This window comes from Pyxicephalus adspersus, chromosome 3 (assembly GCF_032062135.1).
Source record: "Pyxicephalus adspersus chromosome 3, UCB_Pads_2.0, whole genome shotgun sequence".
In the NCBI taxonomy this organism is placed as follows: domain Eukaryota; kingdom Metazoa; phylum Chordata; class Amphibia; order Anura; family Pyxicephalidae; genus Pyxicephalus; species Pyxicephalus adspersus.
The window spans coordinates 102,527,482-102,555,171 of NC_092860.1; the positions used below are offsets into that span (position 1 = coordinate 102,527,482).

General features: G+C 37.7%; 1 protein-coding gene across 1 annotated transcript; it reads right to left on the minus strand.

Moving 5' to 3' along the window:
• Positions 1 to 27,480, minus strand: TBC1D9 (TBC1 domain family member 9). Its single transcript, XM_072405857.1, is given in 21 exon segments — positions 1 to 701; positions 1,333 to 1,433; positions 1,510 to 1,584; positions 3,961 to 4,047; positions 4,997 to 5,062; positions 5,495 to 5,735; positions 7,019 to 7,087; positions 7,570 to 7,668; positions 7,886 to 8,015; positions 8,970 to 9,255; positions 9,479 to 9,596; positions 11,400 to 11,614; positions 11,712 to 11,862; positions 12,862 to 13,032; positions 13,216 to 13,422; positions 14,793 to 15,000; positions 15,534 to 15,795; positions 17,253 to 17,481; positions 19,279 to 19,397; positions 20,050 to 20,160; positions 26,801 to 27,480. Coding segments are annotated over 21 exon segments (3,762 nt in total). The 5' UTR covers positions 26,925 to 27,480; the 3' UTR covers positions 1 to 8.
• Positions 27,481 to 27,690: the final 210 nt, after the last annotated feature.

Genomic DNA, 27,690 nt, shown 5'->3' on the forward strand with positions numbered 1-27,690 from the left:
AAGTCACTTTATCCAGAAATAGTTGGAATGTCATAGTCACTTGTAGATGATAAAGTTTTCCCCATCATTCTTACATTTTTAGCATTGGTTATCCTTGCCATCATAAACACTTGCTTGTCAAAGTATCTCACCAGGGCTTGCTCTGTCAAGAGCGAGGCAAGGAACTGCTCAAAAGTAATGGCCCAGTCTTGATCTTGACTTGTGCTTGAAGGTAAAGTACCTTGATGGTGACTCCGCACAAGGATTGTGTCATCACCAATGTCTTCACATTGCAGTTTTTCATCTTCATGGGATCCAGCACTCAATACAGAGTAAGAGGACATGGAGCTGTCATCTTTAGTGTCATCATCCGATATCAGCATGGAAGAACAGGCCCCGTTGTCTCTTGGAGAGGAGTCTTCTAGCTTGACTTCCTCCATCTGGTCTTCTGCATTGTCACTGGATACTGGGCTGTTGGTGAAAACTTCCCCTTGAACATACTGGCTTATCTGCACAGGCTTTTTCTCGCTGATTTTGGCTGGAGTCTCCTTGGCGCTTTGATTAGACGTTTCTTCTGGAACCTGGGTGGAAAAAAGCTTGCCCACCTCACCAATCTCGAGCAGCAAGCTGGTGACTGCAGCTGTTGCATGATATAATTCTTGCTCACAAGGGTCCTCACTGAACATATTGTACATAGTTTTACACAGTTCGATAAACTGGCCCTGCAAGGAAATAAGACTACTTAAGATGTTTACAATATGGAAATGCTTAAAGGGTATCTCCAGATAAAATTTAAAAATAATTTAAGGATATTCACAAAAAAAAAAAAAAGTTGCTCAATCATATTCATACAAATTTGTACAGCATAGAACAATGCAGCAAATAAAGCCTCTCCAAACCACCACTAAAATACGTTGAACAGCAACTGCTACCCAAAACTAGAACTATAATCCAGCCTGACTAAATATATGGGAACATAGTGTGAGCTAAATTAAGTACAAATTATTTGCATAAAAGGTGAACCAAAGACAACAGCTATAAGGTTGATTCTTTGCTTGCTTGATGTCTGATGTGGCACAAAGAACAGAGACTAGCCAAAATATCCCGTTCTGTAGGTCAGTTAGGTCAGACAAATCTGTTCTTTTATCTTTCCTATGCCAGGGGTATACCAACTTCAAGCTTCAAAAAATTTTGATGCTTTGACTTCGTAAACCCCACCTTAATAAATTCACTGCTTTATGTTAGAAAAATACTAAAAATGTTTGAGAATCCTGGCCCTTGGTAATGGAGTTTGACAGCTCTGCTCTATACTATAATCCTATTCTCTCAGAGTAAAGGAAATCAGCACATTACCTGGTTTAATTTAGGCAACTCTTTTGCAACTTTTTGCCTTGCCCTGTTCTCTTGTGCCCATAAACGAAGATAGAGACGATTGTCCTGGCTTGTCCTTTTAACTGTTAAAAAAAAAAATCCCATGTAAAACCCTACCTATTATAAGCGTATGTCAAACATAGGGATATCTTGAGTTACCTTTAGTGGTTTTAACACTGACAGCCACAAATCCTTCTTCTATCCGTTTCTTGTTTCTTGTATCGAGTGCAGACACTTTACGACAACAGATGTTAAAAAAGAAATCCAGTTAGAAAGTCTCCAGGATGTGAAATGTGAGGCCTGCTATTTCTGACTCCCTTCTTGCTATCTTTAAACTTAATACTTTTTAATGGACTGATAAGGAACAAGCATGCTATAAATTAAAGTCGGAATCTTGCTTCTGACATACAAGGTATTGGAGCCAATAACAGACAGTCAGCTCTAAAATACATGTACATGAAACCTCAGATGGCATTGTCTTCCCTGAAGCCTACACACTTGTTCTTGGGAAATGATGTTAATCTACAATGTAATAACAAGGAATGGCAGCTTCCAGGCATTTCATTTTTTTGGTACTTCCCACTTAAACAGTGCTATAATTTATGAAACTATACTAAACATGCCAAGTACAAATTTAAATGGTATATAAGGTTCTAATTAACAAAAAGTGAATGAGCACCTAAAGCAAATACACATGGTTAAGACAAATCTTGTTAACTTTACATGTAGTACAGTACAGGAAAAGAACCGGAATTAATGGAGAAAAGCAACATTGTTAAAAGCATTGTGGCCTAATCAAGCTTACAGGAAGGCTGCACCACATTAGACTTGGAGGAGGAGGAGGGCCACACCAGCAGATAATCATGCCGAGTCCCACTCCCTCCAGCTAAAAACAAAAAAGTGGGTCTCTATATTCCAAGTCTACAAGTATAAAAAAGCATTGCCTGCTCTGACAAATCTCCATTTGTGCTGCCATTAGTGGAGTTGGTATATTAATATGGGAAATGTTTTCTTGGCATTCAGTAGACCCCTAAAAACCACTAAGCATACACAATTGTTTATGCTGACCATAGGCAACCCTTTATCATTATTAATATTATTTTAATAAACAGGATTTATATAGCGCCAACATATAATTCTGTGACAACACACAGGTCTCTAAACGCACATTTGTTGCCTTTCTGCAAACACACAGAACTCGAGCATAGTTATTTTTTATTTAGTAATTAGACTGTTTTAGGCAATGTTATTTGGTATTTTATTTCATTGGTTTACAATAGATTGGTAATACATAGTGGTTGTAATGACATACTTGGTGCTCCCTCTCCTGGCAATATTAATTATTACTTGTTGGATTTGAACCTTTCTGGGCACATTTGAAGGTATGTTAGCAATCTATATTAACCCATGTTTGGGGGAAAAAAACATATGAATTTCCATAGTCATTATTAGGTGTGAATGCATAAAAAACAGCATTTTTGAGCCAATGCTTGTCACATAGATATGAGCTACCACTATTTAATAATGGCCAAGCAATGTACATCAAACTGAAATGGTAAAGATGTAAAGGAGCCCTAAATTGAAATGAATGCTGATAGAAATGCAGAGGTTGCTAGTTGACCTCCTGTTGGATAGTTACTTATTATACTTAAGCTACGTACACACGGCAGATTTTTATCGCCCGATAATCGGCATCGGCCAATTATCGGGCGAAAATCTTCCTTGTGTACAGTCGGTGTCGTCCATCGTCCGGACGACCGACCTGCCGGATCCACGGACGATGGACGACAGCCGATCGTAATGAAAGGGAAGGGGAGAGCGCGCAGCAGGGTGCCGCTCCGTCGCTCTCCCCCCTCCCCTCTCCATAGAGCATGAACGGTGCTGTATGTACAGCAACGTTCATGCATCCTGCAGACAATTCTCGTTGGAAAGGATCGTGAAAGATCCTTTCCAACGACAAAAATTGCAAGTGTGTACGCAGCTTTATACTGAGTCAATATTTCTTGTGTGTCTGACCTATAACAAGTATGCACATAGACGGAATTACCATAATGTATGCCATGGGAACAGCATGACAGCCAAATAATTAGCATTATTAAGTTTGATTAGCAACTGAAGCCCACTTATTTCCATTAGTATAATGATTTTCTGCTTTAATGTGCATTTGTAATTATGACTAATTGGATAAGCACCAGCTTTTACATGACTGATGAATATTTCCATTCAGGATTTAAAGTGGAGGACTGGGTTTTTTCCCCATTTTGAAAGAGTAGGTAATTGTTAGCAAACTCAGTGGTTTCCTTTAATATGCTCTTTGTCTCCAGTGTTGGGATTTTCCCTTAAAATCATAAAAATTATTTCCCCTTCTATAGATAGGACATCTACAAATCTAAACAATTATAAAATCTCTGTTTATGTTGGCAATGTAACTGCCCTTAATGTTGCCATGAAATGTTTTTTTAAATTTGCCATACCACATACCACACATAGTATATCAGATCATTGTAAACACAAAGAAAAGATAATCAAGTAAAGAAAAGAATGCAGTTTGCATTCCCATTAGGGTTTGTAAATGACAACTTGTACACATTTACACAGATATTGCCTTACCCTGGCTACTTTCTGGTGTGATATCTTCAAAAAAATATTGAGTGGCTTCAAAAGCGGAATCTGGTTCTTCTTGTTCAGGTGACAGGTCTAAAAATGACATAAAACCGGTGTTAATGGGGTGCTTATTTTAGTTAGTGATGAAAAAATTACAATCTTTAAAGTTGCAGTGAAATTACATTTCCTTTATCACTAACCAGCAGTAGACTTGCCCTGAAAGTGCCAATTTACACAAATGCATTGTTTTAGCACATAGGCATGATCATGTGTTCCTATCACATGTTCCTGTGTACATTGTTAAGGTAATTCATTCATTCTTTCCATAGCTTTCCAAAACTCAGACCTACACTATCTTCAAGAGTGCACCACAAAGTACTATATTGTGTTGCCCTGTGGTGCAGTAGAAGTGTTATAAAGATCTATTGTGGTGCCATGAAGAATGAATGTGTATGAAAGAAGTATCCAAATGATCATAATGAGAACAAGCACACTCCCACAGCAGATATATGTGAATGGGTTCTAATTGGCCTTATGGGCCATAGGGAAATAATTCTAGCCCTAGGAAAGAATACATTAATATGCATGTTAGCCAATACATTCAAGCACACACTGTAGAGATGCCAGTGACTGTAAAGTCAGTACATTCACATTTTTATTTAAAATTTATTGCCATTCCTTGCAGCCAAAATACAGAGTGCTTTCCCTGGAGCCACCATTTTTTCTAAGAGCTGTTCCGATATTTACAAGGTAGGTCTGAATTTGGCAGTGAGAAATCAAAATTTTCTGTATATATAATGCACGAAGCCTGCATTGTGTGTTTGTAGGGAATGTCTACCCAGCAGGTGCTATACTGCATCTCATATTAACAGATTACAAAATGAGTGTTAGTGGACTGAAGCAGTATATTAGCTGTATATTTTAGAATATTTTATAGAAAAATAAATTAAAATTAAACCTAAAATGAATTTAAATTAACAAATTACAGTGAGATAAAGCAAAATACCTGTAGCAGAATGGTATCTATGTGTGCGGTACTTACCAGGCAGTATGTGCATCCTATATAACAGCTTTAGTTTTTCTGTGAGGTCCCCATGGCAGGCTGCACCTGAACATTAAAGAAAAAAAAAATATAGACATGAAAAAACAAAAATTAAATACTTTTTTTATCAAGAATATGTCAGACGTAACTTGCCAGCTCTGACACCAGCAATCTCTTTTTCCTTAGTGTGTATGATTACAGACATTGCACTCTGTGGATGGAGTGGAGTACGGCTTGATCACACAACACTGTTGTCAGAAGATACGAGGTGTAATAGTTTGAAATCTTAGGGCCCATTTACACCTATAACTTTCAGTACCATAAAATACAGCAACGCACCACACATGCATTATTAGCACATTGCAGCACGATTCATTTCTAATCACACCTAATGCACTAAAAAAACATTAGTGCCCTGTATTTTTTCATAACCATAAAAATCAATTGGAGGATATCATGACTTTATTCTATATATACTTTCTATACTTTTATACTCACCTAAGCCAGAAACAAACTCTTTGAAGTTGATTAAACAGTCCTCATTTTCATCGAGGAGTCTAAAAAGACGGATAGCCATGATATCTGTATGTGAACCACTTGCCCACGGGAACAGAAGTATAAACAGGCTTTTGAATTGTTGAAAGTCTATGCGGTACTGTTCAAGATAGGGAAGGGAGGGATCATGACGTTCAATGGAGCTGCTGTTTCCTCCCCAGTAGCAGCTTGTCAGGTGCTCAGCCTGGAACAGTAAAATATTTGTGATCATTGTTTTATATATTACATATGTATGTTGTGTCTAATAACAGAAGACAAATGTACCATGCCACGGCCTAGATTTGACTTATGAAAAAAACATTATTTTATATATCCAGTATTGTTTTCACGCCATAGATGTCAGCAAGTAGAATCTTGCTTAATTTATTTTGATAATTTGCCAATTATACAACAGAAGATCTAAGAGTTTTGTTCAATTGTAAAAAAATCCAACAAAAAAAGGATTTTTTTTACAATATACTCAATGATTACCTGCTGTATACTTTGTAATGTTACCTAAATTATACTGTGTAGGTAAAATTTGTGTACACTCCTCAAATCACAAAGAATCACAAAGCTAGCTCCTTAAAGACTCATTCTGAACAGTTTAGAAAATACTGATATTATTTCCATTAAACACCTTGAGCTAAATGGAATTGCATGCAGGCCTTTTCTCACACTAGGATCTGACCTTACAAATGTCTGAATGGGCACACACATTCCTAACTCTAGAATCTCAGAGAATCTTGGAGGTCAAGAGGCCCAGCTAGAAGGTCCATATCTTCTCTCTTCCCCTCTGTTTTTATTTTATTTTTTGGGACTGCTCTAATTCCAAAGATGGGGACCCCTATCTTCTAGTGTTCAAATAAAACATTTACCCCTATTGTTTGTTGGAAATCTTTGATGGAATGTTCTTTCTGAATGCTGGTTATTGGATACTTTTATGCAATCAAAATGTTCTTAGCTCTGAAAAGCATACCGGTTCTTGTTCCCACATCACAGTCATAATTTATTACAATGGATTTGCTATTACTAATATAGTTGTATAGGTCAGGTGCCCACTAATCTTTGTATATTATGTTATTTTAGAACAGGGGTCGGCCAGATACGGCCTAGCTGGTGGTTTCCCGCCAAAGCTCCAGAACCGCATGCGGCTCTTGAGCCTCCATGTGGTGGCTCCCTTCCCTATTTACCGCAGCCGGCATTAACACTTCCCCCACCAGGGTAAATTGGGAACATTCCCTCTCCTCCATATGCATTGCAGAGGAGTGGGATTTTCCTTCAGGGGGCGTTCCTGGTGGAAGGAGAGGAAGTCCGGCCTAGTATACTCCTGTCCACTCATGAAATGGCCTAGTGGCCAAAAAAGATGGCAGACCTCTGTTTTAGAAAGACAGCGTGCATTGTAATAGTTTCTAAAGAATGCACCAAAGTTAGCCTATAGAGTAGTCGAAGGATAAAAATACAATTTGCACTATATTCTGTTCATACCTTAAAAAGTGCATACAATTCTTCCAACTCGTCAATAGTGAATGCAGTGTCAGTAACAATAGTGCGGACCTAAAAGAACAGCATTTTCAAAATGAAAGAATTCAAACATCAAAAAATGCTTTTGCCACAGATCAAATGAGTCAAATGAAAAATGTGTCAGCATAAACATCATAGGATCTATAAAAGGCTGCTAAGATTAGTTTCCTCATTATTGTTCAAAGTCTAGGGAAAGAGAAAACAACACTGTGTACTAAGTTAAACCATGTTAGGAGGCAATGATTTTATTATTAGTCTTACACATAATTGTAATTTTATTCAGGGTCACCCAATATTTCCAGAAAAATACGAAACTTACAATAACATAATAATTATGCCATTTTCCAGTATGTGACTCACACTGAATTGATTTTGGTGGTTTGTACTTAGAAACTTCAGAGAAGTATTTATTCTATACATCAAGAAAACAACTACACATAACTAAAGACTAATCTAACTAAAGACATTATGTGTGAAATAACACACATGATAACGAATGCTAAAACATGACTTACCACATTTCGTTTTGTAGTATCCTCAAGAGTCTGTATCACCTTTAGCCGTTGTTTAAATCTCATTTGCTCGATCAGGTCTGCTCGTATAGTTCCGAATTTCTGCAATGACAAAAACACATTGTCAATCTGTATTCTGCATAGCGGAACCCACTCAAGAAAAGCAGGGGCAATATGAAGACCCAATTGGGATTTCCTGCAGTGCACATATGCTGATATAAAACAAGCTTACAGGCATTGCAGAAGAGATTATAGATCTGGATACATACAGCCAAACAAAGATTAATTCAATAGTTTACCATATTTGTGTACACAATACCTAATAAGAGGCAGCTATCAGTGCAAAGATGTCCACTTCTGGATAAGGCTCGGTGTCATCCATGATTAAGGAATGAAGATGGGGAATTGGTGGTAAAGTGCTGTCTTTATTACTCACACTGTCCAAGTACCTTAAAAAAAAGTTTATTGAAACATTATATTATATTTAAAATTATTATATAATTTATTAATATATTTTATATATAATATTATGTAATACTAATATTTATCATGAATATATAATATATAAAATAAAACATATCCCATTTGCAAATTTCAGGGCCAGAATACATAAAAGTATGTCTGAACCTGAATTCATCTGACCTGTTTGTTGTTTTACATTTTCACTGCTAACCCTGCCACCAAAGCCATGGTTTCTGCTGACGAGAGATAACAAGCTTGTATATTCTCTAAGGAGCCTTAATGGCTTTCTAATTATGCTGTATCAGTGCATAAATGCAATAGCTCTAGATGCACAGTTAGCCACAACCCAACTATTCTGAGGTTTTCATGAAGTGAATAGGTACATTTTATAGTAGGCAGCAGAAGTAATTTGCAGTCCGTTTGCAGTCATCTGATGCATTAGCTGAGCAGAAGTTCTCATTCAGTTAGCAGCAGAGCATTATGAAGCTTCTGCATAATTTCTAGGTTTGGTATTGGCACACTGTTGTCCCATTTATGGATGCAGTTTGATTTACTAAAAAGGAAATCTGGTACTCTTTTCTGGTGAAGTTGTCAATGGATCTATAAAAGATGCAACTGACCCACAATTTAATGACAGTCATTCAAGACTTGCCTGCATTCTGGGCTCTACTGCAAAAAATACAGTAGATGGATGCTGAAACAGTGTGTCAATACCAAACCTGGAAATTCTGTAACTCATTTTCTGTTGTAAACGATCACCTACCACCACTCAAACTAGTTTGTTTAAAATTTTTATCCAGCTGAGCACCAGGAAACTAACAATTCACTGTAGGACCTTTCATATTTTACCCTTTAAATATATTTCACCCACAACCCATAAATCAGGAACACAAACTTTTTTAGGAAGTCTTATAAAAAGAAATGGCATGGCTCACACATACCTCCCCAGGACAGTCATAGCTTCTCCATCATCTTTGCAGTTAAGTAGCTTGTCCACATTGGCCTCCAAAACAGCAAGTGCCAGCTGGAATATCACCTTAATGCCTTCATAGAAGAAACAGTCCACTACCACCACAGCACTTTCAAAAGGCATGACACTGAGGAACAAAGTGAGGAACCAAGACAGGGAAATCGTGGAAATGACACCCAGATCTTGCATACAGTCATACAGCTGGGGCACATAATCACGAGCCAATTCCTCAAAAACACCCTGATCCACCAGAGCTCCTAGAAAAAAAGACAAATGTATAATGTATAAGACAAATGTTCTGAAAAACACATGTAGATTATTGTTATCCTTGACATTCTTATTCAATTGCTTCACAGGTAATAAAAGCTGGATGGAAAAGTTACCTGCTTACATGGAAGAATCTAGTTTCAAACATCAGTCTAAGCATTTATTCCTCATTTAGTCACCCCACTCAATATTCTTCTATAGCCCATAACGTACCAACAACTCTTGTATTGTAGTAATCAGGAAGCATTCGTTCACATAGTGCCACAAGCAACCAAAAGGCCTCTTCTTCCTTTGCATACAGTAGAAGCACAGAGGTAACAATATTCATGGCCTACAAAAAAATTACAAACAAAGACAGGCATACTTTACTAGGAAGGTGATAAAATAAATGGGAAAAGGCTGTTAGGTTATGTCAATAATTGTGATAGTACAGGTAAGACAAGACATACCAGGAGGTTTGAAAGCAAAGCAGATTTCATATTTTGTTTCCGTTTAAGCACAAAATACCCTCTTATTTATATAATATGATTGTCACTAGGCGGGACAAATGTATAATTTATTTTTAATGATCACATATTGTGAGGTATTATTACAGTGTTTAGATGTGACATGTTGCATTATTTTTTCTTCCATATTTTAATAGTACTAAATAAAAGCTTTGCAGATCATCCACTAGAGGGAGCTCTGTAGCAACTGAATAGCATTGATTAGTATTGTTAGATGCAATAAAACAAAAAGGCCATGCATGTATCAGACACATAGGACCTGATTTATTAAAGCTCTCCGAGGCTGGAGAAGGTAGATTTTCATGAGAAACCCAGCAAACTTGGAATGGAGGAATCTGGTCCAGGATTGAAAACATTTGCCAACAAATAGCAAATTACTTTTAAGAAATAATTTTCTAGTTTACTGGATCATCCAAGTTCACCTATGATAGTTTATTTTTAACAGCTTACAGAGTTAACTTTTAGACTGTTTAGACCTAACAGGACTGAGATCATGTTGAAAAGTTCTGTTACATATAAAACAATCTATTTAGTTAATTGGAGCTATTATGATCTTTTTCCAGCCTGCAGTTATATGGGCAGATTATACAGTGTGTGGGCACCCATCATCACAAGGCATTCAGGTTTATAAATAAATACAATTAAAGAGAAATACAATAACATACCATCTACAAAATTTCTCAGCAAAAGTGACTTTTCTTTTAAACAATTGGGTCATGGACTAAAAAATTGCAAAATATTCTGCTGCAGTCATCAAATTAAATGGAAATTTACCATAAAAGGTAATCGAGACTCCAATAAAACTGCTGACTCTCCTTTATAGACACCCACAGTCTCTGACAGCTATATTCTAAATCTGCAGAACAGCTTTCCATAAGTGATAACACAGGAAACACTGAAAACTTACTAATGTGTGCAAGTAGCTATGCGAGGTAAATGTTAAATATCTAGGCATAATATTGACAACCAATTCTGGCCTGCATGGGCCTCTACGTTTTCACTATCCTGAACACAGACCTGATGCCATGCAAAGTAAACTTATTGACATGGTCAGTTTTTTTAAGGCAATGTCAGATTCCAATTTCAGCCCTCCCTTGGTCATAATTTAAGAAGTAGACTAAAAAGTATTGAACTATTTGCTATTTACACCATGCAATACACTGCATGACACACTGTCACACATAGGGGTATGTTACATTAGCCAGACAATTTTTTTTAAAGGATTTTGTTTGTGCATTGCATGTTTGTATTGCATACTTTGACACTGCAGTGTACTATTGAATAGCTTTGGGGTGTACATCTACATTACATATCATGTGTTGCAGTAATACATATAAAACTTGTGTTGCTGTCAATGAGCCCAGAGCATTGTATGTAAACCTGAACAATGACATTCTCCTATTTGCTCCTTTTTGTTCTAATAAATATAACGTTTAAAGCTTTTTGCTATATCATACAATATTTTTCTGGCATGACAGATATTTTTCTATGCTTGTTTATAGGAATGAAACAAATGTACAATTTTTAATTTCAGTCATAGTTCAGTACAAACTACGGAGCACGTTGCACAGTTTCTACATATGGCCCCCCGCCCCCAATCCTTCAGAGCAAGGTCCATTTCAGGTTACCTGACAGTATCCAATATTGGGATTTCTGAAGGCATAAGCAGTAAGGACTCTCCTTAAGGCAGAGATCCCAATTTCATTTTGGAATGCTGGGTGTTCTGGAAGAGAACGATGCAAATCCCTCTCAATCTCTTCTGTGGCAAGATTATACTGACCCATGGACTTCTCCACCAGCTCTTCATAATATCCAGGATGAGTAGCCATTTCATTAATAGCACCTGTTAATACAGAACAGGCAATAAGGAACTGTAGGAACATGTCTTTACAGGTCTAAATAGTTACTCATCAGTCATCAAAGCCTGAACTGTAACTGACCGGAGAAGAGCAGCCATAGCTCCCCACGCATACTCTCTGGGATTCCTTTCAGCACCAGGTCTCTTGTCTTTTGTGTGCGGTACATGCAGATTCCTTGGCCATACTCTCCAAAATGGACCTTCCATGCTTGTTCCTTCAGAAACTCTTTAGCCTTTCACAAAAAAAAAAAAATGTCCCCAGTTTAAGCATAATTTCTGAAAGACCGATCATTTGAATTTAAAAATGTAATAATGATTAGCAAACCTCTGTTACAGGCTATACACTGTACAAGAAGGACAAATTGAAATGGTGATGGTGTTGCCACTTACATAATGAATTTCTTAAAATAAAATTGAAAACACAAAATGAAATACTTGAAACATTTTGGTCTGCCTATAACACAGAGATATCTTCTCTTGGAAGGTTGTAGTGTTCAGGCCCTAGGACAGTCTGAAGAGTATAACAAAATGTTTATTAAAAATATAACTCAAATGACAAGGGAGAGATTTTAATTATGGGTGACTGTTGCCAGATAGCAGTAGAGTCCTGTAGACACTGATGAATGCAGAAAATGTATTAATGTTTGATACCCCTTATTAGCAAACATTATCATAACCTAGCAAAGATATTATAATGACAGCTTCTCCAGGCTAAGTGAACTATGAAAAGCCTGAAGAAAGAATTTAGGCAAATCCCTGAAGCTCAAATGAGATTATAGTGAGTATCACTTGCATTACAAACTTTTTACTTGACAGGCCTAAACTTCAGTTTTCAAACTGTGCATCAAAATACCAGCCTAACAAGAAAATATGTTTTCTAGTGATCCTCAATATCTTTGGTTTGATACTAGAACAAAAAATGTACAATAATATAAAAAAAGAAGTTTTGAATTTAAAAAAGGTTAATGGTTAATGGTGATACCTAACAAATATAGTGCAACAGCCACCTAAACTGAATCTAGAAAACAGCTGACAAGTCAACCCTAGAAACGTTATCTGTGTGAGACAGCTAAAGGTTCGGTGGGTAAGGTATGGCATTGATTCCTATAGAGTGTGTTCATGGAAATGTCAGTACCTGGGAATGAAAGTCATTAATACAGCTGTACAGTGTACTAAGACTTTGGCCAGTGTCTAATTCAGGGTAATTATATTAGTGCATTACTGATCATTACCAGCTTAGGGTTAAATTCTTCCGGTGATTTCCTGCGATACATTGTCATTAAGGTTTGGGTGGCAGTTGGAGCAGTATTGCCGTTAAGATTTATTGGACGATCGCCATCTACTTCTGTCCGATGTCTCAGCTGAGGACTGCAGGAAACAAAGCTGCTAGCTTTGGAAGAAACCTAAAAAATTAATTAACGAATTAGTCTAGGTCATAGTCACAGGGCATCTTTTTATTATCAGTAAAAATAAATATTCAGGTGTGAAAGCAGACGTGTATACAAATTAAAAAAATGTTTGGAATATAATGTTCAACATATCACACTACATGAACATTCTTTTTTCCCCACCCTGTGCTGTCATACCTCTTCACTCATGCTGCTATCGCTCCCAGATATGTCCTTATCACAATACATTTTCATGGTAGTTTGCTGCAGGAAATCAGATATCCTCTGCACAAGGAAGTCTCTGTCCTTCACGTTGGCAAATAGGAAAGTCATTCTGTTCTTTGTGCTGATAGACAGTGGACTAGGCAGGACACTGGAACTGTCTGCTTTCTCCACAATGGTCACCTAACAAAAGGAAATACATCATTTTATTTTACCAAGTATCTAGATAAACCTTTCCTATAAACACATATTTATTTATCAATTACCAAACTCTTTAAGCCCCATTCAAAAATATCTTTCATTCCAGTGTGTTGTATTAGCACACACACTCAACACGCCTTTTTACATGTTTCTGGGTGTTGTGATGCAGTGCTCATAATGTGCAAAAATTTGTATTGCAGGAATAGGTGTATCACTGGCACATACCACAGCATACGTGTGTTTGTTTCCCACAATGATTTCTACAATATGACCAACAATATGTGTACTTGCTTATTAGTCTCCTAGGTTGTAAGCTCTTTGGGGCAGGGTCCTCTCCTCCTGTGTCACTGTCTGTATTTGTCTGTTTTTTGCATATGTACAGTGCTGCGTAATATGTTGGCGCTATATAAATCCGGTTTATTAATAATAAAAAAAAGGTAATCTTGACAAATGTAATACTTCATAAAGCAGAGTGTTTGGTAAACACTCTAAAATTGCAAATTTAAAATTGTGCACGTATGCAACACAGTTGCAGTATTTATATAGCGCCAACATATTACATTGAGCTGTACATTACATAGGGGTTGCAAATGACAGACAGATACAGACAGTGACACAGGAGAAGGAGAGGACTTTGCCCAGAAGAGCTTACAATCTTCCTTCTCATTTGTTGACAGCTGCATTTGGATTAACATAGAACTCCCCTATAATATCATTGATTCCTGGCAAAAACCGTTGCAGTGCTGTATTAAATTTTGGTACTTTTTAAATAAAAATTACTTTGACTTGCTGTAGATGGTAGCATCAATCTAATTGCGTCCTGGTAATTGTAAAAACCTAAATAAAATTTTGAGTGGACTGATGCTTTCATTTTGAAACCATCATATTATGTGCATTTTTGAAAAACTTTCAAAAAGAAAAATGAAATGAATGAGAACCCATATTCATTCTGCTTTAGGCTACCTAAATTCCAGGATTCTCCGATTTGAGATCCATGATCTGGAATAGTTTTCACATTTCTTATTACAAAAACAACCAAGTGGAACCATTCAACCAAATCTGCTGACAATGAACAGGTTGCTATTGAGTTACCTGGTGCAGAGCTACAGCTAATCTATCTTTACATCTCTTTCTTGATGATTGGTTAATGAGGGAGCATAATTAGATCCAACTGGCAGTGATTTTGTCCATAAATCATTGCCTAAGACTGGCAGTAAATAGGCCAGAAAATTCTGTAAAATGATTCATTTCTAGACAGAGGGGGTGAATAACCTAAATACACAGATGGCTCAGAAAAGGTCATTGCTGGGTGAATGCAAACTGTCAGAACTGTGCAAATACACAGGACGCACCTCTCTCAGTGGAATGATTAGACTGCACAGGTTCTCTTCTTTACTGGTGAAGCAGATGTAATTGGTAGATACAAACATTTGGCCCACTATATGTCTTTTACTGAATGGTGTCCACAGAGTACAGTCTGTATGTCCATCTAGCTTCTCATTCTTGGGGAGGCGAAACAGGGAACGATATCGTTCACTCTTGGCTCGAGCATCCAAATCTCTGCAATATAAAAACAGACCAGTTTATTAGAAAAAACTTGATGTACTTGTTTATAATACTATATTCTTACTATGTTTAGGGTTTCTTCCCACATCTTAAAAATATACTGGGATGGCTTCAATTGGCGCAGGAACAAAATGACCTTTAACAATTTTAGGGACAAATGACTGCTGAAAGAATATTCAAATGTGATCTCTTCTGATTATGGTAACAGTAGAATCTGATTTAGACAAACGGGCTATGGTAAAGAGATGCAGATTTAAAACAGAACTACTGATCTACCTAAGAGTCTGGTGGTGGCCACACACATATTTCAGTATATGATATCATTCAATTAATACATTTAGAACTCAATGAAATCAACCCATTTAATTCAACAAAGTATTGCATATTAGGAATAAATAAAGAATGAAACTTTGTCAATCATTTCTGCCTTCTCAAACAAATACGTTTTTTATTATGGGCCACAGAATTATGGGCCAGAGGACATGTGCAGCAAACAAGACCCTTTTTCTTTGCCATATTTCACTCACCGTTTTAGGGCAGATACTTTTTTGGGTGATTTCTTTTTCAATTTGGGGAGAGATCGATCCTGCTCAAACCCTTCATTGTCCAGGAGCTGCCTCATAGCAATGTTAGCAAGCTGCTCCATTAATTTGAATGTTTCTGTAATGTTGAGAAAGACGGAGAAGAAATGTTCGCTTGACCGTGTGCTGACTTTAATCATGTCAGGAAGAAGCAGAGTGGCTGTCTTTTCCAGCTGCGTTATATCCACCCAACGGATCACCAGCTTGGCTGAAAGAGAAATATAACAGCATGTCAGCAGCAAGAACATCACTGTGTGAAAGCCTGAGGTTTAATTCTCATTGATGAACTTAATTATTGGAAGTGGCCTAATAACATTTTTAAAGGGACCACATTACTGCATTTTCCCAAAGTTTTGTTGGTATAGCCTCTTGTATATTGAATTCATGATTACTGACCTGACAACCTCAAACCTGGTGCAGACATTCAATCTAAATTCAATGTAAAGAAAAAATTGTCTGTGCAAGGTGTCATCAGGTTTCAATTCTGCACAAAACACTGTTACTTGCTTTGACTCTACATGTGTGAGCTCTAGGGAAGCTCGCAGTACTATGACAATCTATTACTATAAATATATTCATAGTGCTAGGTGCAGTTCTAAAGACAGACATGTTCAAAAATGCAAAAAGAAGCCTAAACTGTGGGAAAATAATGAAGACCAAAAAACTTGAAATGGTAGATTGCACATTGACCTACAAAGATCTCTTTCTACATAACAAAACATTCCAGTCACCTTAAAGATTTAGGGGTTCTCAAATCTTTGCAGATATTCATGATCATCAAGCTGATTAATCATAAACAAAAAGCTAATTTAAGAATCAACAGGAATGTATTGGTACAATGCAAAGTAACTGTTCCTGGTATTGATGTCAACACCATTGGCACATATTACTTTCTTGCATCTGGGTTTGAAGTTGGTAAGAATGTGTCCATATGTTTGGAAATTAAGAAAATGTAACACCTAAGACTACTGCTCTGGCATTTTACTTTGTTTATGTATTTTGAAGTGAACCTGTACTTTACTCGGTTTTATTGAACAATGGGCTCACCAGCTGCACATGCTCAGCTTCCCTTGATTCACTTCATGGCTGCTGCTCCATTTACGAACTGCAAGCAAAGAAAAAGACCCCATACATCCAGATATAGAGAGGAATTGGGTTTAATCTCTTCTTTCTCATGTTACAGCACTGGAATTCTATTATTGGCAGGAGTTCTGCACGATCACAGGGGTGATAAGAGAATTATTAGCCATGTGTAGGCTCCAAGTATACAACCTCCCAGCTTTTTCTCTCCATTTCTGATGGCCAAAGTGAGCATAGGGGAACTCAACAGATGGCGAGTATGTGCAGCTTTTGCTCCTGCCACAAAGTGTACCTTGCCCTGCATTGACACACCTATTGTTACAACTGTATTACAATTCAGAGGCATACCATTGTCATACCCATAACTATCCATTTTTCCCTTTATTCTACCTAATATTTTGTAAGTATTATATTCCTAAACCTACTATATATCAGAAACCTAAAAAATATTTCTATGCATTTGAAGTATTTTGATGTTGTTTTGCTCCACTTTAATCATCTCAAGGGGTGGTTGAGACAAAAGTGTACTCAATGAAGATGCGCTGATCCAAAACAATGGATGAATAATCATGTTTTTCCCATTACCTTCTTTCCCCAGCAGGAAGGAATAGAAACAGAGGTGATTGATGCTCAGGTACACCCATCCTTGCCGGGGAACTCTGCCCTTCCAGTAGCTGCAAGAATAGTAATTCACCAATTTTTCTTCTTCTGGCATACCAAAAAGCTTGTGGAATTTTACAATCGCCTCTTTAAACTTGTCAGTATCATCGTCTTCTTTAACACCATTTATTTTATTATATTCTGCAATTATGCCCTATAAAAAGCAGAAAATTGTAAGTTTTTCTTGGGAAGACTTTAGTTTAGACATTAGTTACAATCATACAAAAAATTATTACAGTCAAGAATAAACAACAACCACTGTATACTCAAAATAAATATTTTCTTTGTGGTCAGTTCATATAGGGGGCCCCATTTTCAGAGCCCTATGTGATCCTATGCATAAGCCAGTGTAACATCCTGAGATTACATATTCAATGCAAATTGAACCAGAAAATAGTGTAAAGACCGGGTTCTTTGATGGGCAAGGTCCCATGTCATCTCCCCTGCAGTGATTACCTACTTTAACAGTATAGGTTACAAATCTTGCCTTTTTGGTGTCCCCCTTCTGCTAAACTCCCAGGGTGGCTGCTTTTTGCCCCTAGTTTTTGACCCAGCTCTTTGAGTGAACAACAAGATTGTTAAAGTTGGAGGACAACTATATTCTTTATACAGGTAGTACCCAGGTTACATAGGAGATAGGGACTGTAGGTTTGTTCTTAAGTTGAATTTGTAGGTTTGTTCTTAAGTTGAATTTGTAAGTCGGAAAAGGTACATTATTTTAATAAATGCAAATAGGACAGATGTTTGTCTCAACATAATATTAGGCAGTGTGGTATCAGTTACTGTATAAAATCCTCACTGTGAGTTAATCACAAACAAAGCAAAAAGAAAAACTTTATGGAGCCTAGACATTCAATAACTTCTGGAGCAAGCTGTACTTTGATATGCAAAAAGAAACAACTGCAGTGTTTGTCTTGGTCTTTACAGAGTTACAAAATATTGCAGAAGTCATGAAAACCGCCCTCTCCCTCCTATCAAGCCTCTGTCCTGCACACAAATGAGCAGGGAGGCCCCATGCCCATTCGTATCTAGGACTACCTGTATTTATCCTAAAAGTTACTGAACCAGACCCCTCTCCCCACAAGCTTTATAGTTACATGCCCACAATTTGATAGCTCCATATTGTATGGCCCCAAAGCCGCCTCTGCAATCTTTCTTAGCCAGTCCCTTACTTTTTCTGTACATTAGTGGAAAATCCCAGTCCTATAGATAGACCATCTGTCATTGTGACACATGATAGATGGCCACAAATGGAAATTATTTGTGCATGAACAGAAGTAAAGGATTATGAAGAAAGAAATTTGCAGCAGCAGATGTGTGGCTCTACATGCTTATGTGGCCAGGTGGGTATACAATTTTGGATAAGTACATAAAGGACATCTGGTAAATATTTTGATAAAGAAAACAGCTAGTAATGTAATGTGTTTATCATATAAATTGGCTTATATGGTGCTCCATTCAAGGCAAAGTTGGGCTACATTTTGTGAGGATCCACATTATCTATTTGTAGTGTTAAGAAAAGGAAAGTGAATGTAGCATCAGATTTGAATGTTAGCAGTGCTGTTATCAGTTTTTAATACTTGGCAAGTGCAGAAACACATTGTGACAAGTAGTTGTAAGCTAAAGTAACAAGCAGACAATATATTGACATAAAGTCCAGGTTCAAATGTACAGCATATCCTCATCACAAAATACATAAATCAAAAAGAACTTAAAAATGAATCTGGAGTGAAAAAGCGGGTTCAATGAAGTCAAGTATTTAATTTCTAATTAGCTGAATATTTGCTCTGTAATCTAAAAAATGGGATGTAGACATCAAACTACAATATCCAATATCCAAACTGGTGGGCAAATTAGCCACTGACTACTTTAGTTTGCATCAAGGTTGTTTGAAAGTACCTATGTTATGTTGCATTGTGTTTGTTTCCTATAGTCATACCAAGAAAACTACCTGTATTTTCCCTTTAACAAACGTGGTGATATCATTTTCATTTTCAAAAATTGCAAGAGTCTGCAGAAGGTTCACTTCCAGCCATTCCCAGTGCTCGGTAACCTCCCTACGAGAACCTCCTGGAGACAAGAAATTAAAATAATTGCATCATCTTCATTCTCACATTTGTTTACATTGACATGTTGTATTGCACAGTATACAGACATGTATATATATTGCACATGCTGAATAGTGGATTTTAATGATCAATGAGTCAGTGTAGAAGAATTGTAACAATAAAAGTCCAAACTAACAGACAAATTCATGCCTAACCCAGTCTATCAGTAATCAGGCTCAATGCAACCCACAGAGAGGAAAGTTACTTGATCTGGCTGTTTTCCTTAAACACTGATTGCAGAGGGACCATTGTGCATTTAGGTTAAACCAACATTCCAAGTTTATGTAGAAACCTGCAACATTTGGAAAACATGCTACCTAGAGAGCATTCACATTGTTTTGCACATTTGTCCACCCTTTGATATCTTTGGGTAACCAAGCATTGAGCCTGCATATATTTGACATGCAATTTGGTATTTAACAGCTGTGATGATCAATGCCATCATACAAGCACCATATTTTTATGTGCATGAAATCCAAAAAAAATATCCTTGGATATTGAAATCTATTAAAGATTGGGTTTACTGTGCTAAATACAGGTCAATACCTATATACTTCTTACCAGTGGGCAATTTTTTTAGAAAATATACCTAAATAAATTGATATGCAGCTTACCACAAGCAATAGTCCAGTATACAAGGGAGTCTGGGGTCTGATAAAGTATGCGATAAGGTGCCACTCTTGCACTTGAGTCCAAAACAACATCAAGTGTCCCAACTAGTAAACCTGAAAAATAATAGCAAATTCATCAACAAAAATCATAAAAAAGAGTTACTGGTGATAAAATATCAAGACATAGTTAGAATTAATGTATCCATCATGCCCAGCACTGGAATTGGGACAGGTAAGCAATCATTGCTTAAGTGTATTTTTTTTTTTTATTACAGTCTACTAATTTTAAGGTATTTATAACATCTGATCACTGAGCTTGGAGGTCCTACAAATTCCATGAGCAAACACACAACTCAACAGATACAGACATCCTAAAAAAGTGATTAATTAAACCGGCATTCACAAACAATAACCTCACATGGTTCTTTAGTGTATAGGAGAAACCCTTTCATTCCCTAACTTACCTTCTCTGTACTCTAGGACACTATTTCCTGAAAAGATATTAGGTTAGTACGCCTCCATCTGTTTAGGCACCACTGTTGTTTGAGGGCAAGCGAGTCTCACTTTAATGCCCATATCATATCCAAAAGTAGGTTTTCAGGGTGGCTGCAACAGGGATCAGCTCATTGACTGTAGGGTACCAACTGTATACTGGGTGGGTTTTCCGAACAGGTCTACTTTAATTCCAACATATTACTGCAGTGAAAAACTCAAACTCAACTCAAGATTCTTGGGTCCTTGCTGCCCAGATCACCATTGGGGGCAACTCTCTCCTTACCCCTCCCCCCCACCCTCCTTTCAATTTTCAGGTCTACCCAATATACTGTTCTGTGAGATGTCATCAAAATACACATGAATGACCAGTTGATATATACCCCTTGTGTTTATGTTTTGTAAAGGTTTGTTTTCCTTTTTGGCCAAGATCCCATCAGCATTATACAAACCCACGCAGCTTTCTGAGTTGCATGTTCTTCCTTAACAAAGTGGACTTTGCTCCAAAAAATGTTTTGGGTGGATAGCTCACCCTTCTTCTTGGTGGGGTAGGCATGGTATGCAGGACATGCTAAATACCTGTAGGTGATCAGTAGGCAGATGCAAGTATTGTTGGCCACATTTGCAATGTCTAAGATGAATCTGATTTTTACATACCAGAACACTCTGGGTTTATTTCTCCCAAGCTTTAGAATCTTGTCTGTCTTTATAGTTAGGTTGAAAAAAAGTAAATTCCATTGAAATAATAAACATACTAGAAACGCGCATATTCCCAATGGAATCATATATGCACAGTTCATCAAGAGGATGGCAAAAAACCCTTCAAAAACATATTCAATTTGTTAAAGAACTTAATAGGAAACTTTTAAAAGTAATGCTGATGCTGTAAAGCAGCCCGTCTCTTGGTCCCAACCTACCTAAACAGCACCTGACTCTCCCACCCCCACCCCCTTTACATCATTGGAAAAATGTCAAACAATCAGATATCAGCAGACCTGGCACAAGGCAATATAACCAGGACCCTACAAGCTGGTAGTCTTAGAGGGCTCAGCTAAAGTAAAAACAAGGGGATAGTGCAATTGTGAACTGTGGAAAAAAGTAGAAGCACTGGTTATACTTCTTTTAGCAAAAATGCCTTTACTTACGTGACCGGTTTCAAATCCCAATTTTAACAGTACTCAAATCAGGGCTTTGAGCAGGCCAGTTCTTAACGCATTCATTCCTTGGTGAATTTGCTAGTCCATTATTATTGTGTTAAAGGATTTAGTTCTGCTTTAGCTTTTGGGCAAAATGGGCTATTATGATGACTCATGACAAGTTTCCTAGACCCTGGAGAAGCACAGCAGTCCAAATTGTAACCTTTCCTCCACCATGATTCTCTTTCCGATTTTATATACATGCACTTTTACAAAACTCCTACCTGTAGCCCCTATGATGATTTTCTGGGGTTCCTGGAAACTCTTTAAATAATAAATGGTCAGCTTTTGGACTACATTTTCTGGGTCAACAATCATGAATAAATTATCAGTCACTTAAAACCTATTCCACAAGTAGATTTTTTTTTAAGTGGAATGATTGATCTAAAAACACTTGTCAATATTTTTCAATCCCTTGCCAGACTCTAAAGCACAGAGAGCTCTTTTAATCTTGGCTTGATGACACCAAACACACACACAAATGAAACAAAAGAAAATACCAGACCCTATATAGAAAAGTTTAGAATGTCAAGTTGCACCAGCAAACTCACTGAGCTTCTAATCATTGACACCTAATCTGGAATACAAGATTTAAAATCGTTGGTATAAAAGTACTGTGAAAGGTAACGGTTAAGGTTCTGAATTCAGTATTAATTTGTAATCAGTATCAATGCTCCAATTAAGCTATATACACATGCCAGATAATTCGGGTCCAATAATAGCCTCAGGGCTAATATCAGACGAGAATCTGATGTGTGTACAGCGCTCGTCATCCAGACGATCATCCTGGCGGATCCACAGACCACGAACAAGGAACAATCATAATGAAAGTGAAGGGGAGCTGTGAGGTGTCACTCTGTTGTTCTCCCCCTCCCCCCTCCAAAGAACATAATGGTACTGTATACACAGCGCCCATCCATGCATCAATGACAATTATTGCATGTGTGTACCAAGCCCTAGGCTACGTACACATGTGCAATAATTGTCGTTAGAAACGAACGATTGAAGACCAATTGGCCAACGATGCCAATGAAAGAGGAAAGTCGCTGGAAACGAACGACTGTCTCGGCGGATCTGATTGGGCAACGATCGTTCGCAATCTATTGTGTGTACAGTTGTTTAGTGATCGTGGATGGTTCTGCAGTACACTTTCTCTAGTACACGCCACTTCCTGCATCATTCAAACAATCATATCTAGTGTGTGTACATTATTGGTGGATTATATTTGAACGATCGTATTGTTACAGCATGTACAGAATTGTGCACTATAAGATCGTTCAAAATAATCGTGCATAATCCTTAATCGGTGGTCAATCGTTTGTTTTGCAACGACAATTATTGCACGTGTGTACGTAGCCTTAGAGAAGCAGCAGATACATTATACCTTTATCCATGCAAGAGTTTGAAAAAGTGGATCTCAAATCATAAAACTCCTATTGAGAGAAGGGACCACTGAGTTTACCCCCATTCTTTTGAGGGTAGGAATGTAAAAATTGCTGCATCTAAACAAAGGCTATTTTTATTTCAGCATTGATGACATAAATTGGGGCTAAATAACAGGATGTGGTCAGAGGGAGTCTTAAGTACTGGAAACAGACTAAAACAAGAAGACAGACATCTCCGCCAAGATGTTTATTGTACCCAAGGTTCCTCTACCTGACAAAAAATGTAACATCCCTCCCTTCCTTGTTTATATATAGTTTTTGCCTTCCTTGTTTATATAAAAGTTTTTGTTTTGTTTTTTTTAAACTGACCCTTTTAAACTAAAAGTTTTGGCCTGCCATGTGCACTGGTTGTTGATCATGGTGGTCTCATGAATAATTCCCATTCATTTTGGAATACTGTAGTTCATTTTCTGTTCTGTATTCCTGTGGTTTACAGCAACCATGTATAACCGTAACCGAACATATTCACTACTGCAATGAGAACTATTAGTAAATTGTAGTATTTTAAAGCAGTAAATTTTATTACAAGACACCATGGTCAGATATAAAGGTGCTGTAGGTCACTACATCAGCACTGCCTTCAAATCAGTGCATCTGCCTTCATTAAACTTATGACTATGGACTATAAGCATTATATTAAGTCAGTGTGGGCATTTGTATAGTTCACAGTTTTAGCAGAAAATCTAGGTAGCCGAACAGAAGCAGTCAATGGGAAGAATTATAAAACACTGGGAAGGAGTCATTCATTCCTCAGACGTGTACAGTGTGATTTCAGCCAGCAAACATTTCCAGAGACTGATGTCACTTTGTTGTCAGATGTCTGTGAATTAATGGAAGTGTTGGTTGTAGTTTTATTACAACAGGTTTATCATATGTAATCTATGTTGAAACACATATATGCATAATACTTAGAACTCTAGGAAAGCTCCACTATTTACCATTTTAGATAACTCAGATGTGGGTTTCCTCTAATTTGGGTTAGCCAAACAAGACCCTTGTATTACATGTAACCTCAAGGATAAAGACACAATAGGGAATAATTCTTATTGGTTTGTGATAACCTTTTCTACTTGAAATAAGAGAGCAATTCAAGGCAAAACTGTAAGTGAGTTCAATTCTAGCTCGCTCAGTTTTCATAATCACAATGCTTTATTGTGTTATATTGCAGCTTTTGCTGGACTCCAGTCCTCCTGATAGAACCAAAAAAAAAAATCTTTACAGGCACATTTACACTTCCCTGTTGCCCTAATCACACGCTTTACAGATCATAGGTTAAAGTGTGGTGCATTAGGGTAGCATATTCATTTCGAAGGGGCTGGCAATACATACATGGCCAAAGTGAACATTCAAGATTTTTTTCAAATGCATTGTCCAAATGAGAGCAAATAAATACATAAGTTGGGGATAATATAAACTTTAAAGTAATATATTGTACTGATCTGTATAGGTAAAGTACAGATTCACTTTCATGTGCAATGATGTAACATTTTAAAATACATATACAAACTATACTGGGGAAAAAACACCTGAGTATGATGACTTAATATTGTAAATTGTCACTAGTGTTCATGCTTAGAGAATGTAGCTCCTGTCTACATTCTTGTAATTCCATATGTACTCTAGTAACATGTACTTATATATTATACATATGATATATAATATGTACTTACATATGTACTCTAGTAATAATTCATGCCATGACAGATGTGAAGTTTGCTGGTAATGTTATATAATTGTATAGTTTATGACATCGTTTTAGTCAGGGATGACTAACTTTTAGGATAAGTAAGCTGCTCATTCGTTTTACATCTCCAAGTGGAAGCCATTAAAATGTTATCTTCCTGACTTCAACATGATATACACATACATACACACACACACACAGTGTTCTCCCCAGCTCCTTTTAGCTGGGCGCTCCACCCGGCACTTTTCAGTAACCACCCGGCTGTTTTTATGTGGCTACTGAAGAGTTGGGTCACAATACAGGGGATGCCACCCACCTACAATTTCTTCCCACCCGACTCAAAAAATTTCCAGGGTTGAGCTCTGCACACACATACATACACTATATAATATCTATTAGTCTTCATGGTCACAAATATTAGGGGACATAAATGGATGGGAAGCAGAGTGGCTCAGTGGGCAGCACTCTCAGAATTGCAGCACACAAAGTCACAGGTTCAGATTGACAGCACACAATCTACATGGAGTATGTTTGTTCTCCCCATGCTTGCATGTGTTTCAATCATCCCAAAACATGCAGTTAGGTTTATTGCCTAAAGAGGAGGCAAAAGAAGAGGGGGCACGGTAACAGTGGAGGCTATCAGAGGCGAGTGCGCAGGGAGAGCCTGAAAAAAGTGAGGGCACAGCCCTGCCCCACTACACCCCTGTTCACAGTAAGTCCATAGTCATGTCACTAACTGTCCCCTAAGGTAGGGACTATAGATTGTGAGCCCAAGGGACCATTAGTGATATGACTAAGAGATTTCTGCATTCTGTCCTTGTGGGCTGCATTATGGATAAGATATGTTTAGAACAGAATTTATGCCTCTGCTAATTACCAAGGTAATATCTGAGTTTGTACTGAGTTTGTAAAGGCATTCGATGCACACATTGTAGATAAACATTTACATACTATTTATACAGAAACATTAGGTCAATTTGTTGTTGTTGGCAGCACTTCACTGATTGAGGAGACAATAATTAAGACTAGAAAAACTTGTAAGTTGGGAGACATTGTATGTTTTCACATCTTCTTACTTCAGTCACTTACCAATGCCATCACAGATCTTTCTCACTTTCACAAATTGACTACTCCTTCCTGATCAAGTATTGATAAATGATGTTAGTGAATGTTGGTTTTCCACTTCTAGCTGTAATTCCCATGTGTATATTACTTCCCCTCCCCTGCGGGTGACCTCCAGCTAAATATTCACACTTTTGTGCATGATCATTTACCATGAAAGGACATCTGTACACATAATGCAATATGAGAATTGTGTAAATGAGTAAATCATATCAGATCATTCCTGATACTTAGAATCCTCAATCATCATCATTTCTTGTTTTTGTTTACAATTATCTGATGCTGTATTAGGAATCAGTTAAATGGCAATAACCTAACATGTGTACCAATCCTAAGACTCTGACAATTACCACTGCAAGATTTGGTGTTTATGGGTCCAACACAAGCCATAGAACAAGACAATAGGACTGAGACACATCTGCATGCTAAAAACAACAATCCCTGCTCCATTCACCCAGATAATGAGGAGCTCAGCCCTCCCACCATATTCTCCCAGGAAGTGATGCCTGGCCTAACAAGCTGGGTAGCCTGGAATTGTAAGCAAAAGGTGATTACATGGGGGCTGGGGCTCCATACAAAGACATGGCTGGTAAACAAAGAAGCACACTGATCACAAGGAGGAAACACATTTACATGTGCAGCAGAGCATGTAGCAGAAAATGGTAAACAAACACCTGCTAAAGGAATGACATAGCTTTCGTGTAATCTGCATGTAGGTTACCCAAACAAAACAATGCCTGAAGCTATAAAACACAAACACAACAACAATATTATATTATCTCAGATAGTAATACACAGTACATGCTATGTCTTACCAGCCAGCCCCCCTCCTCCTCTGGTCCCATGCCCCTTCCTTCTCTGCAGTATAAAGTAAGGATTGGCCCTTTCTATGATCCATAGGGCGTTTGCCAGCAGCACTTCTTCTGGATGGACCCACATGGTAAGGGACAGGTCACAGCTCCCAATCTTCTGTGTTAGAGGAGAAATCCATATAGCAGAGAAGACAGAGGCAGCAGTGTCACAGCAATGAATGGAGTTGACAAATCACAAGCTGCATCCTCTATGACCCCAAACAATAAGAAGGTCTTCCTGAGTCAAGGCTCCAGTCCAGGAGGGAGGGGAGGAGGGGAGGTCCAGACACCTTTATCAGCAGATAAACAGCCACTTCCCAGGACAATACAAGATGCAAGCAGCTGATTGGCTTGTCATTTGCAGGGGATTTTTATTTCTAATAATTAGAATGTAGAATTTCTACATATTGAATTTGGTAGCCATTCCAAATGTCAAAATCATGACTGCTAGAGATAACCTTCAGCTTGCATTAGGCTCTGATCCAGTTTTTTTATATCCAATATGAGGAGCAGGGTATGGATCAATGGCAGCAGGCATCAGTGCAGGAATGGAAGGGGTGCTCTGTCCATGGTACCTCCTCCAGGATAACAATGCAGCCTGAGTAACCTCTCTAGATGAGACATCAGTTCAGTGCTCATAACAGAGGATTGCACAAATGAAAGGGGAGGAGAGACAAAGACAGCTTACTAAGAGGCAGAGCCAAGCTGAGAGCAATGACATCAGCATGTGAAATTATTATTGTATGTATATAGCTATAGTGCTATTCCTGTACATTCATTCACATTTCTCACACTGCTCTGTCATACCTGGAGCAGAGCAATGTTACAGGACAAAACCTGAATGGTGGCTGTGT